Source organism: Aethalodelphis obliquidens, unplaced genomic scaffold (assembly GCF_003676395.1).
Source record: "Aethalodelphis obliquidens isolate GAN/ISIS:26980383/991018 unplaced genomic scaffold, ASM367639v1 scaffold12, whole genome shotgun sequence".
NCBI classification, from domain to species: Eukaryota; Metazoa; Chordata; class Mammalia; order Artiodactyla; family Delphinidae; genus Aethalodelphis; species Aethalodelphis obliquidens.
In genome coordinates, this window is record NW_020837956.1 from 20,649,123 (window position 1) to 20,666,299 (window position 17,177).

Sequence of the window (17,177 nt, forward strand, 5' to 3'; positions counted from 1 at the left end):
GGAGCTGGGTCCTAACAGAGCTCAGCTGCCTGCTGTGGAACCCAGGCATATCCCTTCAACCCCCTGGACTGAACGTCTCACCTGCCAGGTGAAAAGGTTGGACTAAATAACTCCCAAGGGCTCTAAGTCTGGATTCCTAAGTTATCCCACTTTTAGGCAAGGCATGGCAATGAGGACAATCCCACCTATTCCTTCCTGTAAATTTCAAAACTTTGAACTAAAACCTAAAACCTGAGTTGAGATTACATGGGGTAGCAGAATTCGAATTTGGAAAATAAACAATAAAGGAACTCTCTCAGTGCCCCCAATTTGGCTTGGCACTTCATAAGACCACGTGAACAGAGGAGACCCTCAAATACTTCCCAGACTGGGGGGACTACCCTAAGCCCCTATGAGTGATTTCCAGAGGATAACTCATCCATCTGGTTCCCACCTGCTCAGGGTTTAGTCTGTGACTTTAGATTTGGGGCAGTCAGATACATGGGCTTGATGCAATCTACTGGAGCCCGATCCTTAGAGCTGTGAAAGTGCAGAGAAAGAAGGTGATGTCTGGGGCAACTGGAGACCAAGCCATAGAACATTTGACCAAAAATATCATCATAAAACTCTATTATGGGCAGGCAGATACTGGGTGTTCCACTGGACAGGGTGTCTGAAAACCTTGCTCCTGGTTCCAGATCTACCACTGATCTGCAGCGTGACCTTGGGCAAGTGTTTAACTTATTTGCTTCTTGGTTTTCTCCCCAGTACAGCAAGGGATTAAGCTATGTGACCACCATGTTTGTTTCTAGCTCTGACATTCTGAAAGTCAGATGTGGAATGTAGCATCTTTAAATATCCTCAGGTAGACAGACAGACGTAGTAACCCAGAGGAGGCTTTCCAAAAGCATGATTCTGCTATAAGAATCTTAGTTTTTGATGAGAGAACAGTTTGAAAGTCATACAAAGAGAGAAGATTTAAGAGATGACATAGATGTAGATATAGATATATTATTCACTTCTACACTACCTTCATTCTTATCATGATGGTTATTTCCTTTCTCACTTTCTGCAGATGGTCTCTAGAGCAGAAATAGAATAGAGTTTTCAAAGCATATTCCATGGTACATGATACGCAATAGCAAAAGAGTTCTGTGCCCAAAGGAGTTTGGGAAATTTCATTTTATGTTTTACTCTTGAAGAGTCACAAATCTTAATGACATATTAAGGTTCTAAGATGTCCTGCAAGGAAAGAACCTGTTTGCTTTTGTTTAACTCTGTAATCCTCAAACTTACTTGATCCCAGAGCTTTCTCATACTACCTATTAACACCTTGTGGGGCTGGTGTTCTGTGGAACATACTCTGGGGGATGGCATTATTCCCTGACGCTGCACCTAGTGGCATGTGTCTGCACATTGCACTTCTTCTGTCCATATTCCAGCCCAATAAACCTCTGTTGTTCTTTAAGCCCCCCATGATATGAATGGCATCATTATCAATCAATAGCTTGTAATAATGATTTAATAGTTTAATTGCAATATAGACAATTAGCCAGAGGTGCCAGAACTGTGTGTGATTTATTGAGATGGAAATCTGTCCATTCATGCATTTGTTTATTTGTGTTCTCATGCAAAGAATATGATTAAGAGCCTTATGGTTCAGGGTGGTGGACTGAGCACACATTTGTCTTCTTCTCTCCTGCAGTCCCACTAAAGCAATAATAAGGGATTCAACAGAGGAATAAATCCTGAATAGCAAACAGAGCAGGAAGGGAACCATGAGTGAATTCTAGAGCACAAAGAGGAGATGGAAGCTGTTGATGGAGGAAATAAAGTGACCAAAGCTGAGAAAATGCTCCCTTTAGAGCAGAGGAGGGAGCCCATCTGCTGGGAGGCACCATGAGTACTGAGAAGGGATCCTCTGAAGTAAAGATGAGAGTCAGGAGGAAGAATGAGATTCCTCTGTGGTGTGGTTAACCCATATTGTCTCTGCCGCCTTTTAACCCCATTTTCCCAGATGAAAACATAGCAGGGTGCTTAACCATGAGGGAGAGAAACAGGGGGCTCTTCTCTAAACATTCAAGTGGACTTGGGAGAACTAGGGCTGCTAGTGGGTGTGTTCATGGTTCATGCAGAGCGTGACTAGTCCATGATGCTGGAGTTGGGGACCGGGCACTGCAGGGTGGCCGGCTCCCCACCAGCCATCAGGCCAATTCTGACATGGAGAGCAAGCACTGACTGTGTGCAGAGAAGTTTCTATCTGTGCTCCTAGTTTCTCCTGTTTCTATATGAGGGGCTGATCCAGGACCACCCTACATATGATAGCCCAGAAACATGAAAAAGAAATAGCAACAAAAAAATGGACTCCAGAGGAAACAAAGATAAATTAGGTAATAGAAGTTAACTTGAGAGATATATCTCTTCAGAAAGATTTAAGACTGAGAAGAGGGAAATGAAAATATCAGAGAAATAATAAAACAAATTTATCAGAGATGAAAGAAACGTGTTTTCTGATTGAAAGAGCCCACCAAATGCTACCGCAGAATTTTTACAGAGATCCATTCCTAGATCCATTGTATTGAAATTTCAGCACCTCCTAAAGAAAGATCCTGAAGGCTTCCAAAGGGGGCGGGGGGAAAGCAGGTTGACTACAAAGAAATTAACAGTAAAACCAGCCCCAGACTTCACCTCAGTCACACAGATGCTAGACAACGCTAAAGCTAGGCCTTCAAATTTCTGAAGCAAAATTTCTGATCTATAAACTATAGCCAGAAAATCTATTAACCAAGTATGAAAACAAAATAAAAATATTGCAGATATTCAAAGATTCGCCAAGAAGCTTTCCCCTGAGGAAATTTCCTGAGGATGGTGGGACTAATGGAAGAGCTCTAGTGAAAATGAATTCCAGAATAATAGCTGTACTGGAGGCCCGGAAAGCAACTGGTACAAATTAAAAACAGGGTGTCAACGTCTTCAAGAAGAAGGGAGAGATTTTTCAAGGAATGTGTAGAAGTGCTAGCGATATGGTGCAAAAGGCAAATAGAAAATAAATAAAAGAGAAAAACAATTAGAAATTTCTGAAAAAACAAAGTGCACAAGAGACTCCTGATTCAAATAAATATAAGGCAAATTATAACGTGCCACAATTTTGACAAGTGACAATGTAAGACAGAGGAGAGAGAATGAATATTCATTTACTCTTGATGTTAGAAACATTCTCTGTGGAGTGGGATGCATTACTGGACCTATAAAGACGTTTATAAGTATAACCATTGGTCACTGTAGTGAAAAATATATATATATAGTTTTCAGTATAAAAGCTCTGTTTATTGATTTTCAACATTTAGCATCAACCTATAAACAAAACACAAGAATTAATCATTCTTACACAACCTTGACAATATAGAGGAAAACATAGCTGCCTTGGGAGGTGGACGTGGAAAAATGCAGAAGAGCAGGAAGACTAATAGCATCATCTTCCAGGGAGGAGAGTCAGGTGATGCTGTCTGAAGCTGATGGAACAAGTGATACATTTGCCATGAAGAGTTAAAAAGGAAAGTAATAAAAAAAGGAAAACGGGATTAAAAAAATAAAGAATTAGAAGGGGGATAGTATCATTTCTTTTTACTATACCATCAGTGTTAAGGAGCCAAAATTGTTGCACCAACAAATAACTCTGTGATCATAATATCTAGAATCATGAAGGCAGCTGCCAAAAGAAACTAGAAATCCTTAAAAATATTTTGGGGACTTGGTGAGAGGAGCAGGATTCGGGGATAGGTTTTTTTTTTTAATTATTATTGTGAGCTACTTTGAACTATTTAACTCCTCACCATATGTATAAATTACTTTCATTTTTAAAGTCATTGAGTGCCTGCCATATGGCAAGCATTGTGTTAAATACGAGACATTTAGAGGGGGTACCAGCCTGATAGCATCAGCATCTATAGAAACAAATGATGCTAGGACAGGAGCCCTTCCCAGGGATGCGTTCATGTGAATTGGAAGAGAGGAGTCAGGGCAGGGAATCACAGTTTACAGAGTATTTGGCCAACTGACTGAAACTGTTGGCATAGAAGCCTCAGAGAGGTGAATTAGGAGAAGTCTGTAGGACTTAGGAGCTTGGGGATTTGACATGTTTCCTTTAGATTAATAATATTCTAGGCAGGCAGATAGAGTTACTGACAGTAATAATATTCTAGGCAGGCAGATAGAGTTACTGACAGTTTGGAGCTCTAAGCGTCCTCAGAGAGACTCTATCCAACCTTTTCATTTTACAAACAAAGGAACCTTGGTAGTGGCAGAGCCAGGGCTCAAATTCAGTCCTTCTGATTCCAAGGTTAGTGATAGATAAAAGGAGCTCCAGACGGAGACACCCCTCAAAGCTGGAAATCAACATTCCTCACATACCTACTAAGGGCCAGGCGCTGAACTGGCCACTCCATGCATGTAGTTTAATTTAATCTCCACAACAGCCATATGAGGGAGGCTCTACCCATATTAAATCTGAGCAAACTAAGGCTTAAAGAGTTTAAATGATTTGTCTGAAGCCTAGAACTGGATAGAGATAGAGCCTGAATATGAAAGAGTCTGTCTGATCTCAATATTCATGCCCCTTGGTTTCTGGCTCATAATTTGAGCCCTGCTGGCTGGGATAAGAGCAACACATCCCTATGCCGGTGACCAGAGATAAAAATAATAACCACTTCATATTTAATCATTGAACACATCAACACAATCCAATAATAAGGAAACCATGATCGTGGCACCGTGTAAGCAGGGCTCTTTGATCTGCCTCTCCACCCCTCCACGGCCCACACTGGGGGAAGATCTGTGAGATGCCAGGCCATCCTTCTTAGTTAGAAGGGACCCCAGGAGCCTTCCCATAGCCCCAAGCTATTCTGAGCAAACTAAACAGGAAACAGGGAAAGAGGAGAGAGAAATTCTCACTGACTTTAAAAGATTTATACTGACAATATCCCAAGGAGCTTACGAAATGTATTTTTTCCTTTTGTTTTATTTTTTGGAGGTAGAGGAAAGCTGCTGATGAAGAGAGAGCTCTCAACTATGGAGTTTCATTGAGAGTGAAAATATTTTAAGTTCAGTCCCTTGTTGATAGTCCAGTTGCACAAAATAAAATTCATATAAACATTATCTCACATATTAGAACTGGAAAAGTAATCCATCTTCCAGTCAACTTTGAAAGAGTCTCATTATTGAGGTACTGAATCACAGGAAAGAATTTAAATGTGTTTCCACACCCAGGAGGGAGGAACAGTGGTACAGGATAAGCCCCAAAGCCCCAGCAACTTCAGCTTCATTTGCTCCTGCTGGGAACTTGAGTTTCGCAGGGGTGCGTGTGTGTGTGCGCGTTTGTGCACACACGCACACACAAGCACACTTGCATGTTATCTTTCTGAGAAAAAGGGAAGCACCTCCTTTATTTTGCCCACACTCTTTCTTTTAGTAGCTCAGAAAACTGGTTTCAATCCAACTTTCCACCAACTAAAAATACCAGAGTAGGGTCTCAGACCAAGACACAATTGTTGCTCCCTAATATGTGGCATGTGTGGCTTCATCCTAACCCCAGAATGCACCCCCAATGTGTCTGCAGCAAGACTGTGCCCCCAGAGATGCTTCCAGGGCTCTCACTTGCTCTGAAAAGATATACACTAGCCTAGTGTTAGAAGCCCCGGTAGAGTCCCAAAGTCTGTCCCTAACATAGCACCTTTGCTTACAAAGGTAACATACTAAACACATCACATTTGCATTTAGTCTCGTCCTTGCCTAGTGTGAACTGGTGGTAGAGGATGAGGTTGGGTCAGTTTTGATCCCTCCTGCCCTCCACCATACCAAATTAATCTTCCTGAAGCACCACCGTGGTGATGTCCCCGTCCTGCTCAAAAACCGCTTCTGGCTCCCTGTTATCCACAAAGTAAAGTTGGACATCTTTAGCTGGGAATGAAATGTTCTCTGTGGTCTGGTCCACACTCACTGCCCTTCCTTATTTCTCAGCCTTCTCGTCACGTGTGCCACTCTGCAGCCAAACGCCACTACACATTTTCTACATTTCTGCCTTCACTCCTCCTCCTCTCAACTCTTGCACAGCTGTTTCTGCCAATATCCTTGTTTTTCTCTCCCTTTAAGACCTACGTCAAAGGTCATCTTCTTTATGAGTCTTCCCAGCTGAACCTAATGTCTCTTTCATGGAGCCTCCCAAAGTGCTTTATGTCTTATGTGTCTTATGACTCTATAACCTCTACTTTTGATTAAAATTAGTGCAGACATGTCATCACCCCTATGGGACCTCGAGTTCCTTGAAAGCCAGAACTGTCTGGCTCATGTCTGTGTCCCCAGGGCAGAGCCAGTGGTTGGATGTTTGCTTAAAGCAGGCATCCAATAAATGAAATTTGAGGGCAGAAAGGAGTAAGGAAGCCAGTGAACAAATGGATTTGGTCCAGTACCCATCTGCCCGCCTTTCTCCCTTCCCATCCGTCTGGGCTCCTGAGATATACAACTTGCCCGCAAGGCACCCTGGTCATATTTTAGGATAAAGAATACAGTGAGACAATGAGAAAGATACAAGGGAAAGAACACTGGTTAGGAGTCCAGAGACCTGGAGTCTGGTCGGTCTCTGGACTTTCAAATTAAGACTGGGCAAGTCATTTCCTCATTCTGATCTCCAGTCTGCTTCTCTAGAAAAGAGAAGACATTATATTAGATAATCTTAAAGTCCTTTTTTTTTTTCAAAATTATAACTGTAATATCCACAAATGAGAACTTTATATAAACTCATATAAAGTAGTTAGAATTGGCTGATAGCAACAAGACTTGACGTGATAGTTGAAACAAGTAGAAAGTTGCTATTTTAGTTTGTAATAAATCATAGAAAAAGACAGTTTCTAGCCCGGGCTCAGCAGCTGTACATTGTCAGGGTTTGTAAATGTATTAACTTTTTCCATATAGTCACAAGGTGGTTGCTACATATTAGCTGTCACAACCTCATTCAAGGCAGCAAGAAGGAAATAGTGGTGGGAGTGACACCATCCCTTCTGTAAAGAAAAGAAACTCTTCCCAAGACACGACCAGTGGATCTCTGCTTACAGAACTCCTTGTTCAAAGCCAAGTTCACTCCTAACTGAAATGAAGGCTTGAGACATGAACATTTAATCAGACTTACAGTACCCCAGTTGGCAAGAAAGAATAGTGAATTGGATGAGGAGTAGATAACCAAGAACTTCAACATCATTGGTGTAGCCTCTTATTATTTATAAAAACAGTTTCATATCAAAGGATGATCCCTGTGAGGATAGAATTATTTAGGAGCACTTTTTAAAAAGGAACTAAAGGCAACCCCAATCTAAACAATATCAGAAGCAATAGTTTACCTTATTAGAAACAAATTTTGGAAAGGCCCATAAGTTTAAATGAGTCATATTCCTACCTAAAACACTGAATTTGTTAATATGCATTTGTTTAATTTACTTTGTTTGAATATGTTTATATAACTTCTATGTTTTCAAGGCAAAACTGGGATAGAGGAGGAGGAAAACATTTAAAAGTACCTCCAATTCCTTCTGGTCCCATTTCCTATTTTCATCTATTAATAATCCCACATAGCTTTCACTATTTAAAGTCCTTTCTAATTCTGAGTCTTTAATTCTAATTCCTTTCTTTTACCTCTGTGCCTGTGACAAGAATGTCTCCCACATGGTAAAACAGGATAATAATATAGATTATTTACTGAGGGTTGTAGAGCACTTTTCAAAGGCCCATAGGCCATGCTGAAACTTCCCAGTAATTACAGAGGGTTCAGTTTCCGGTACTGACCCAAGTCCCTGATTCAACTCAGAAACAGTCTTGTGCTGACCTCATCCAGATTGTAATTAGAAGTCACATTTATTTACTTCTAGAACATTGCACCTCTCCAAATTCCTGACACAATATGTGTGCTTGGAAATGCTTTGCTTCTGGTAAGAATCCCCTTCCTTCATCTGTATCATTCTTTATTGTAGGCTGCTAGTTCCCTTTGCCTCCTCGGTAAATTGGGTTATCTGCAGAAGGAGACTAATTCAAAGCACTGGGGGGTGATTAAAGAAGGCTGAGCACTTGTTAGCTGGTTTCTACAGGAGTTGGGGATCTTGTGGGACTAGGCTTTCACTGCAAAAGGAGCAGCATCTAAAGGCCCAAAACTTCAGTGCAGAGTGTAGCAAGTAAAATTAATGCACCAGAAGGAATACCGGGAACATAAAATGGTGCCCTGCTTTTATGCCGACAGTAATCCCCATGCATACAAGGTGCTTTTAGGTCTCTTGGACTGTGCTGCTAGAGTTAGGGTTGACCTGCCCCAGAGGGAAACTCTACAGGCATGGCACCAGGAGGGATTCGTAGGGCTCTCTTTGTGGAGACCAGTTGCAAACGCATATGATTCATAGACTCAGGAGCTGAAATGAATCTTAAGAGATGATTGACTTCAGCCAACCCTTCCCACCCCATTTTATAAATGAGGAAACCGAAACCAGAGAAGGTTAATGCTTTGCCCAAGATCACTTAGCTAGAAAGCAAAGGAGTGGGAGCCATGATCTTAGCTACATAATAAGTGACCCAAATAAGCCACCCACCTCTCAGAGAAAACCTTGAACTGGTCATAACTATTTGGGAAGCCTAGAGCCAACCCATACATTCCTGGGAAACTCTGAATTGTCCAGCAGATGTCAGTTGAGTCCGAAGTTGGCTTGAGTGTGATATGGAGAACTCAGGTCAGCTCTGATTTAAACTGTGACCCATAGCGTGGCCTGAGATACCCCAGAGTGTCCTGGTTTGTGAGGTGTGGAGATACGCTACGTGGATGTTTATAAGATGGAACTGATGTCCTGCCTCCACTCTGGGAACGTGTACGGAGGGAGGGACTCTCTTTAGGCTGCCCTCCTCCACCAAGAACATCTTAGCACTGGGTTGAGTTTCTGACTCTCATCACTCTTTGGGGATTAAATAATCTGTCCTCGTCTTCTGCTTCTTATGGGACTTTGTTAATTGTGCCTACTGGCTGGGAAAGAATCTGTGAGTGTCATCTCTAACTTAGAAGACAGTCGAAATCAAATAATTGATTATTTTATAAGGGTGCTTCCTCTCTACCTAAAACTGTGTAACGTGCTCTCCATGCTTACCTCACATAATCCTCACAACCACTGAAGCAGATGTTTTCATTCCCATTTTACAGATGAGGGACCTGAGTCTCAAGAACATAGAGCTAGTAAGTAGGGGAGCTGAGGTGAGAACCTTGATCTGCCTGATGATAAAGCCCGAGTCCCAGGTCACCATCCTCTTGCCTCAGGCTTTGCTTTTTACAGAGACAACCTAAGAGAGGGGGAAGAGGGCCAGGTGTGTGTAAGGAAGGCGAGAAAGGCCTCTAGCATCGCTGACTCTGACGCCGTTGGTCTCTAAATCCCGCCACAGAGCTTATGCTGGTCCTCCCTTCTGGACACGCTGCAGAGTCACCTTCCCTGTCTCTTGGCAGGCGCCTTCCTCCTCCTCAACACCTCGATGAACTCCAGGCACAGCATCTTGAGTCCATGGGTGAGAAGCAGCAGCGAGCACTGCAGGCTGGCCGTCTCGGTGCACAGGCACCTGCAGCCCTCTGGGAGGTACGTCGCCCGGCTGCTGCCCCACAGTGAGGCTGGAAGAGAGATCCCCCTGGTACCCACTCCAGGAAAGCATGGGTAAGTCCTTCCCCGTGTCCAAAACCCATTATGTAAATGGAGATTTGGCTTTGGGCTACAAATTTCCAGAACACCCTGGAAATTTGACATCTACTTAATTGACATCTATTTAAAACTCACAATCGTCCTTTAATGGGTAGTAGGGTCCAGATGGAGCCATTACTGCGAATATTGCCTGCATGGTGTCTTGGGCACTGATCTGTGGGGTCCTCTGGCTGCCCAGGCTGACGGTCCTTCCAGAGGCCAGAGGACCAGCTGGCAGAGTGGACATTTAATGAGTGGCTGTTAAAGATATTCGTTTCCCGAAGTCCAGATGGGGCCAAGGAGAAAACAGCCAAGGGGAGTGTTGAAAGGCCAGTACGAAAGTAATTGAATATGCTGGAAACTGGGTTTTACCAGAAGAAATCTGGCGGGGAGGGAAAGAGCAAACAATTGTGGCTGCCAAGCAGGTCCTACAGCAGTGTGGGGCACCACAGCAGAATAGGCCAGGGATGCCGCACGGTATCAGTTCAGGAGAGGAGCATGATCTGTTCTAGAACCTCTAAGGCTTGCACAACATTGAAGTCATACCCAATACCCATGTCAGTGAACTTAAGCCTCCTGGACACACTCACGTGCTTCCTCAGTGACCCATCAGGCCTCTAGAAGTAGTGACGCTGGAAAGCAAACCTGAACAAGGGAACCTCTGTGCCTGCCTTTTTTCTCATTCCATAAGACTTCAGTTTTGAGGGGTCCCTGCTCCGATAACCAACAAGAGTGCGAGATCCTTCTTTGTGGCGCGTTTGCTAGAGAAAGACCTCAAATTTTTCCTTCTAAGAAAATACGTTTCAGAAAGGCTCCATCTGAGCAATGATGTTCCCCATCTCCATGGTGTGCTGGGTCAGTGGGGAGATCCTGCCTACTGCAATTCCCATAAAGCTATATGGCCTCCTTGCTCATGTCTTGAAAGTCTCCACCCCACTCCTCTGCTACTGGCCCATCTGTATTTATTTGTGTTTCAAAGAACTACAAGCTGCTACAATCCCAGCAGGAATGAAATATTGGCTTCAGAAAAGGTGTTCTCCTCATACCTAAACTCATATCTATCTTCTTGCCTCTGAAATGTCTCGTTGGACTGGCTGGGAGGGACCCAGCCACCAATTGTGTCTGTTCACCAGAAATCAGGAATGTCAGGTGTGTGAGCTGCCCACTATTAGGGATGAGCCATCTTCTGATGGCCAAGGCTTCCTCCAGCATAGCCTCCTTTTCTTGTGAGAAGCCCTAGATGGCAAGGTCTCCCATCCATGGGTGGAGATGGCGGTGGCCTCGGCTGCAGTGCCATCCTGTATGTGTTTGCCCAGCCCCATGAGCTGTTTGTTTTGACTTCTGCTCAACATTCCTGCCCCACCAAGCCTGGCAGAGACCAGAGAGTTCTTCCTGGGGCTGCTGGGACTTCAGGCAATCAATCTGTTGAGGTGCTAGGTAGCGTGTAGGGAGACATTGATGTCACAGGTGGACATGGAGTTTGGGGTCTCCCTGAAATGCAGGCTGAGAATGAGCATGTGTGAGAGAGGACAAGTGCTGCAGGATTTCAGCACTTCCTAAGTAGCAGGGCCTGGTCCCTGTCTAGCATCCTCAGGAAAACGATAGCGCCTCGGTGTGATGGGCCACGGGGGCTTGCTAAGAGCTTTCCCCTCTTTATCTTCCTGTGCTCATAACTACCAGCTGAGTTCCCATTAACAAACAGGAAAACTGAGGCAGAGAGCAGAGGTAGGCAGCCTATTTATAGTTGCCTTAACTGGACCCCAGGTCTTCCCTTTCCTCATTCGGGCTGTTTTGGGGAAACCCATAGCCTCTCAGCAGGTATTCAGGGGGTAAAGGATGGGGTTGGGAAAGAGGAAATGGAAGATGAAGGAACCTTGCAAAAAGAGCTGATCTAGATTCTTTGAAGAGCCAGGGAGCATGTGATGGCAGCCTTTCCTCCTCATGTGTTGAGAACAAGGAGACCAAGACTGCGCGGTGCAGGAGGCCGTGAGCGTCCCCTGAGGCTGCCCTGGCCTCCAGTCTCCGTGTCCACCCTGCTGGCCAATGCATTTTCTTCCCAGCTTGACTCTTCCGTCACCAGGATCGGTCTGCCCCCTGGAGGGTGGGAGCTGAGGCAGGAGGAAGAGAGCAGGGGTGCTGGGCAAGCCCATTGACCTGATGGCTTTGCTGGGGCTGTCCCTACATCTTCAGGGGCTTTGCCTCAGGCCAGGCTCCGTGTGTCTTGTGCCAAGATGTTCTCCCCTCTCCCTGGCCGGGCCAAGAGTGAGTCCAGTTTAAGTTAAAGATGCCTGAGCTATAGCCTCCCCACTAACAAGATGAGGGCGCAAGGGCGCAGCTGAAGGGGCGACCCGTAGACTGCTTTGCTGCGTGGAGGAGCTCTGCTGCTGGGCCTGGCAAGCTGCAGGTCACAGGCACTTGTCCAGCAACTCAGAGAGCTCTGGCTATTCATGTCGGCCTGGATCCGAGTTGCTCAGCCTCGGTACTATTGACGTCTAGTGCCGGACAATTCTTTTTGTGGGCACTGCACTGAGCATGGTCCTCGGCTTCCCAGGCCTCTACCCACTAGACGCCAGTAGCACCTCCCCTGGTTGTGACAACAAAAATGTTTCAGACATTGCCAGATGTTTCCTGGGGAGCAAAATTGCCCCACTGAGACCACTGAAATAAATAGAGCATTTTAGAGCGGGGTGGAGCCCTGGGATTTACCCGGTTCAACCGTGTCAGTTCACAGGTGTGGGAACTAAGGCCAGGAGAGGTAAGGGACTTGCTCCCTGTCACGTGATGAGTGTCAGTGTTGGGAGGCAAGTGTCTTGAGCCCTACACTCATGTGTATGTGCCAGCCACTGTACCAGGTACTGGGTTTCACAGACACATAAGGCCCATCCCTACCCTATAACAATAATACCCTATAACAATAGTAATTGTTATTACTCTTACAATAGTAATAACTATTGTTAACACTAATTACACACTTCCTAGATGTGCCAGCCAATCACTGCTGTGCACTTTACACGCCTTTTCTTATTTAATACTCAACAACACAATGAAGCAGGTACTGGTATTATCTTCCATTTCACAGATGAAGAAATTCAGTGAAGCCAAATAACTTGCCCAAGGTCACTGGCTAGACAGGGAGGAGGGGGTCTGAACCTAACCAGCCTGACTTCAGACTGTTTTTACCCATTGCTGGAAGAGCTCAATTGGACCACAGTAGTGCAGTGGAAAAATTATTATGCCCTTGAATCAAGGCCCTAAATTTAAGTCCTATTTCACTATTCAATCGTCAGTTCAATGAACAATCATTTATTGGGTATTTTGTATTTGTTAGGACCATAGAGGTGATAGGGATACAGAAGGCCAGCCTTTGATGGTTCATGAAAGGATATTCCATGAATGAGCTCTATGACCTGAGGCAAATTCCATCCCCACCTAAGCCTTGGTTTCCCCATCTGTAAAGTGGGGATGATGATGCTGGCCCAGCTCACATGGTCACGTGGGGTCATGTGGGGTCATGTGGGGTCAGTGCAATTAAGGATGTGAAGGGCTTTGCACACTCTGAGCAGGATACAAATGTAAGAGGCCATTACTTAATACCCTCATCTGCTCTGCTCTGCTCTGCTTACAATTGGGGATCACAAAGGATTGAGACTCGTCTGCTCTCTGATTATGGAGTCAGTGTCAGACTCAAGAATCTGTTGGTTTTGAGGTCCTTGGCAGTTTGCCCCGCTGGAAGCTCATTCTCTTTAATATCAGAGATGACCCCAGCAGCCCAGTGATCACTGTGGTCAGGGGGACGTGGTGAAATCTTGGCGGTGATAAGAGTGATGACTACAGATGGCTTCCTCTCAGAGCAGAACATGGTGGTTCGGGGACCGCTACTGGGAGAACAACATTCGGCATTTGTAGTGGTGAGGAAGGAAGTTGTCACAGCAAAGTCAGCTGGGGAGAGCCTGACTCAGAGGAAAGACAAGTCAGAGGCCACCAAGTCCCCAGGAAACCACTAAGTCGTGAGCACTCGGTGCAGCAGCCTGCGTGGAGGCATGGGAGGCTGGGGGAGGCTGCTGGGGAAGCCCCTCCTCATTGCCTGGAAGGCCGCAGCAGCGTGCATGACATCTAAATGATTCAGAGCGCGAGCGCCTGAGTCTGCCAAGGCAGCCTGGCTCGGCCCGGGGCCTCCCAGGGGACAGCCGACGACGCGTGCCTGGCCTGCTCATCTGCCTGGCCAGAGCGGCCACAGAAGCAAGCAAGCAGAGAAATGGGCTGTCAGACAGCCAGCCCCGCTGGCCACAGAATCCAGCAGGCAGAGGACATCTTAACTCTGATTAGAGGCCACGAAGTTCCATGAATTGAATGAATATAATAATACCTATTTAATATGATGAGTCGTGAAACGGCATGAGGAAGATGGCTCACATTGTACCCAACTGTAGTAGATACTTAATACATGCTAGATCCTTCTCACTCATAATTCATTTAACTCCCATGGATGGAGCGCCACCGTGTAATAGGTGCTAGGAATACACAGCCGGAGATGACAGGCACGGCCTTCAAGGAGCATCCAGTCCAGTAAGGGAGAAACAAGTAAAAAATCTGCTTATGCAGATGTTTTTAAATTAGGGCCCAGAAATTTTAAGAGGCTGAGCTAAGGTCACTGGCCAGCAAAGCCAGCACAGGCAGCCCAGCTGCTGCTTCTGCCTCCAGCACGTCCCTGCCTTTCAGCTGAAAGAGCAGTCGGCAGCAGTTGGCAGTGTGAAACTGGCGCCTTCCTGGACCCAAGAACACAAGCACAAGGGCTGGCGGTGTCTCAGGCTGTAAGAGCGACTCTCCAGGCCTCCTTCCAGGACATCGTCCCGAGTCTTCCTTCCTCTTCACGCACACAGTTTCTCCTGCAGCCTTGGGTGTTTGGGGACTTTATTATGTGTGACCAGAACTACACAGTGTGTAGTGGGAAGAATTGGACACTGAGGGGATAGAAGTTGCCAATCTTTTGAATTACTAATTTTTTTTTTTTTTTTTTGTGGTACGCGGGCCTCTCACTGTTGTGGCCTCCCCCGTTGCGGAGCACAGGCTCCGGACGCGCAGGCTCAGCGGCCATGGCTCATGGGCCCAGCCGCTCTGCGGCACGTGGGATCTTCACGGACCGGGGCACAAACCTGTGTCCCCTGCATCGGCAGGCGGACTCTCAACCACTGCGCCACCAGGGAAGCCCTGAATTACTAAATCTTGAAAAGATGTTTTAAACCTAAAGGATTTGGTGATACCCGGGCTTGAGCCAAGATAAGCGGTCCGGGCCTTTTCACAGCACAAACAAGGCTCATTCCAGTGGGTAGCAGAGAAACAAGATTCTTCATGGCATGAAGCTTCACCTTTCTGTGGGAGCTTAACCCCTACACTCAAAGGAGACTTGAGTTCCATCTGTCCCGTTGATTTCCTGATGTGGGAAGCCAGGCCTAGAGGCCTGATGAGGTATGATGAAGGTCAAAGTGCAGGCTCCTGACAAAGCCAGGACTCAGGCCCATGTTGGACCCCAGAGCCCAGTTCTCCTGTGCTCTCGTTTGTCTGTCTCCCAGCTGAATAGTTGCATCAAGAAATTCTCAAATTCATTGCCCTTGGACTAAAAACTGCAGCCCCCTGCCCAGGTGAAGAAAAACCCATGTCCGTGCTGTGTACCCACACAGCTGCCATGTTTATTTAAACCAGTCAGTTCTGACCAAAGAGTCCAGCTTTAAAACCAGGAACAGGGCTTCCCTGGTGGCGCAATGGTTGAGAGTCCGCCTGCTGATGCAGGGGACATGGGTTCGTGCCCCCGTTTGGGAAGATCCCACATGCCACGGAGCGGCTGGGCCCGTGAGCCATGGCCGCTGAGCCTGCGCGTCCGGAGCCTGTGCTCCGCAACGGGAGAGGCCACAGCACTGAGAGGCCCGCATACTGCAAAAAAAAAAAAAAAAAAAAAAAAAAAACCGGGAACAATCCTAATGGGAGACCTGCCGAAGGAATTTAACTCAAAGCGATATTGATTCGTGGGCGTCAGGAAGTGTGCTGTCAGTCGGGGCTCCACCGCTAATTTGCAGTGTGGTAGTAGAACAACCACAGCTCTTTCCCACCTCAGCTTCTTACCTCCTGAAGTGGAGATTCCAGTGCCCCCGCCCCTTCCTCCATCCTACAATGCCAACACGCCACCTCAGGTTGCCACTCAGGATGGAAGAGCAGGAAATGCTAGACTCTGCTCTATGTATGGGCCCCCCAGTCTGGCACACAGGACAGTTACCCACTACTGACCCACAGAGACCTTCCACCGCTAACGTACAGAACCCTGGATTTTCCTATAAACAGACCGGTTGGTCTCAGCAGGCTGAGTGAGGGACAGGCTCAGGGTAGGGTAACGTGGAAAGATGACGCAGGGCATTTGATCATTTATTGGAATTGATGACGCAGGGCAGGTGATCATTTATTGAAATTGATGCCCTTGAGTGGCAGTGTCACAATGCTTTAATTTCAGGCCCAGCTTCTTCTCACTTTCAAAGTCATTCATAGTGTCAGCTTCTCCCTTTTCCCCTTGGTCTGAATAACACACTAATAAATGTACAATAAGGGCTTTAATGTCCGGGTGATTTACACTAAAAAGAGAGAGCCATTCAAAGGCTTTAAAGATGATTTTTAAAAGCCTTAAAACTCACACCTAGGCTTGTCAGGGACATATTTCCCGGACACCCCGTCACGGGAACAGTCGTGCAGCTGGGAGCTCTCTGAGCAGAGGCGGTCGTGAGATTCCAGTCCTAAGTGTGCGGAGAGGTAGGCCCCACACACAGTGTGGGCTTGGGCAAGTCTCTGAGTCTCTGGGAGCCTCAGCTTTCCTATCTGTATAATGGTAATAACCGAACCACCTCATAGGGCGGTTGTGAAGTTAAATTCGATAATGCAGGGTGGGTGTTCCCCTCACCCCTCCCAGCTGCCCCTCTCAGGGCTCCTGGGCCAGTCTTCCTCCAGGCTGCTCAGGGTTGTAGGGGAGTGGGTGTAAGAAGGGCCAAGGTTAGCAATTTCATGCCCCTCGGAAAGATCTAGGTTGCACCCCAAAGTACCAGTCCCACTAACTGTGCCTGGATGTATCCTATTTCTCACCCCTTCAAGTAGTAATATTGAAACAGTGATTAAATGCTAGTCTTCTCTAGCACGTGGACTTTAAGCCATCGAAATGGTAGGTCTCAAGATTTGGGGGTACAAATAAGAACCACACAGTTTACAAAATTCATACAGCTGAATTCCCCCCCAGTTGATTCTGATTTTATTAGTCTTGGGAAGGGACATGAGCATAAGAATTTTTAGAAGTGCCACCGGGATTCTGATGTGCATCAAAAATTAAGAATGACGGCTAATATCTCAGTTTGACTTGCTTGATCACATAAGCGGGTAGCTTTCTATAACTATTTACTAAACACGAAAGAAAAAAGTTAAAAA

At 46.0% G+C, this 17,177-nt stretch overlaps 1 protein-coding gene across 1 annotated transcript in view; it reads left to right on the forward strand.

Moving 5' to 3' along the window:
- LOC113624184 (ALK tyrosine kinase receptor-like) overlaps positions 1 to 10,067 on the forward strand; it is a 497,204-nt gene extending 487,137 nt beyond the window's left edge. The window contains exons 5-6 of the mRNA XM_027113918.1: positions 9,497 to 9,698; positions 10,007 to 10,067. Coding sequence (XP_026969719.1) covers positions 9,497 to 9,698; positions 10,007 to 10,067 — 263 coding nt within the window. The remainder of the gene's footprint in view (positions 1 to 9,496; positions 9,699 to 10,006) is intronic.
- Positions 10,068 to 17,177: the final 7,110 nt, after the last annotated feature.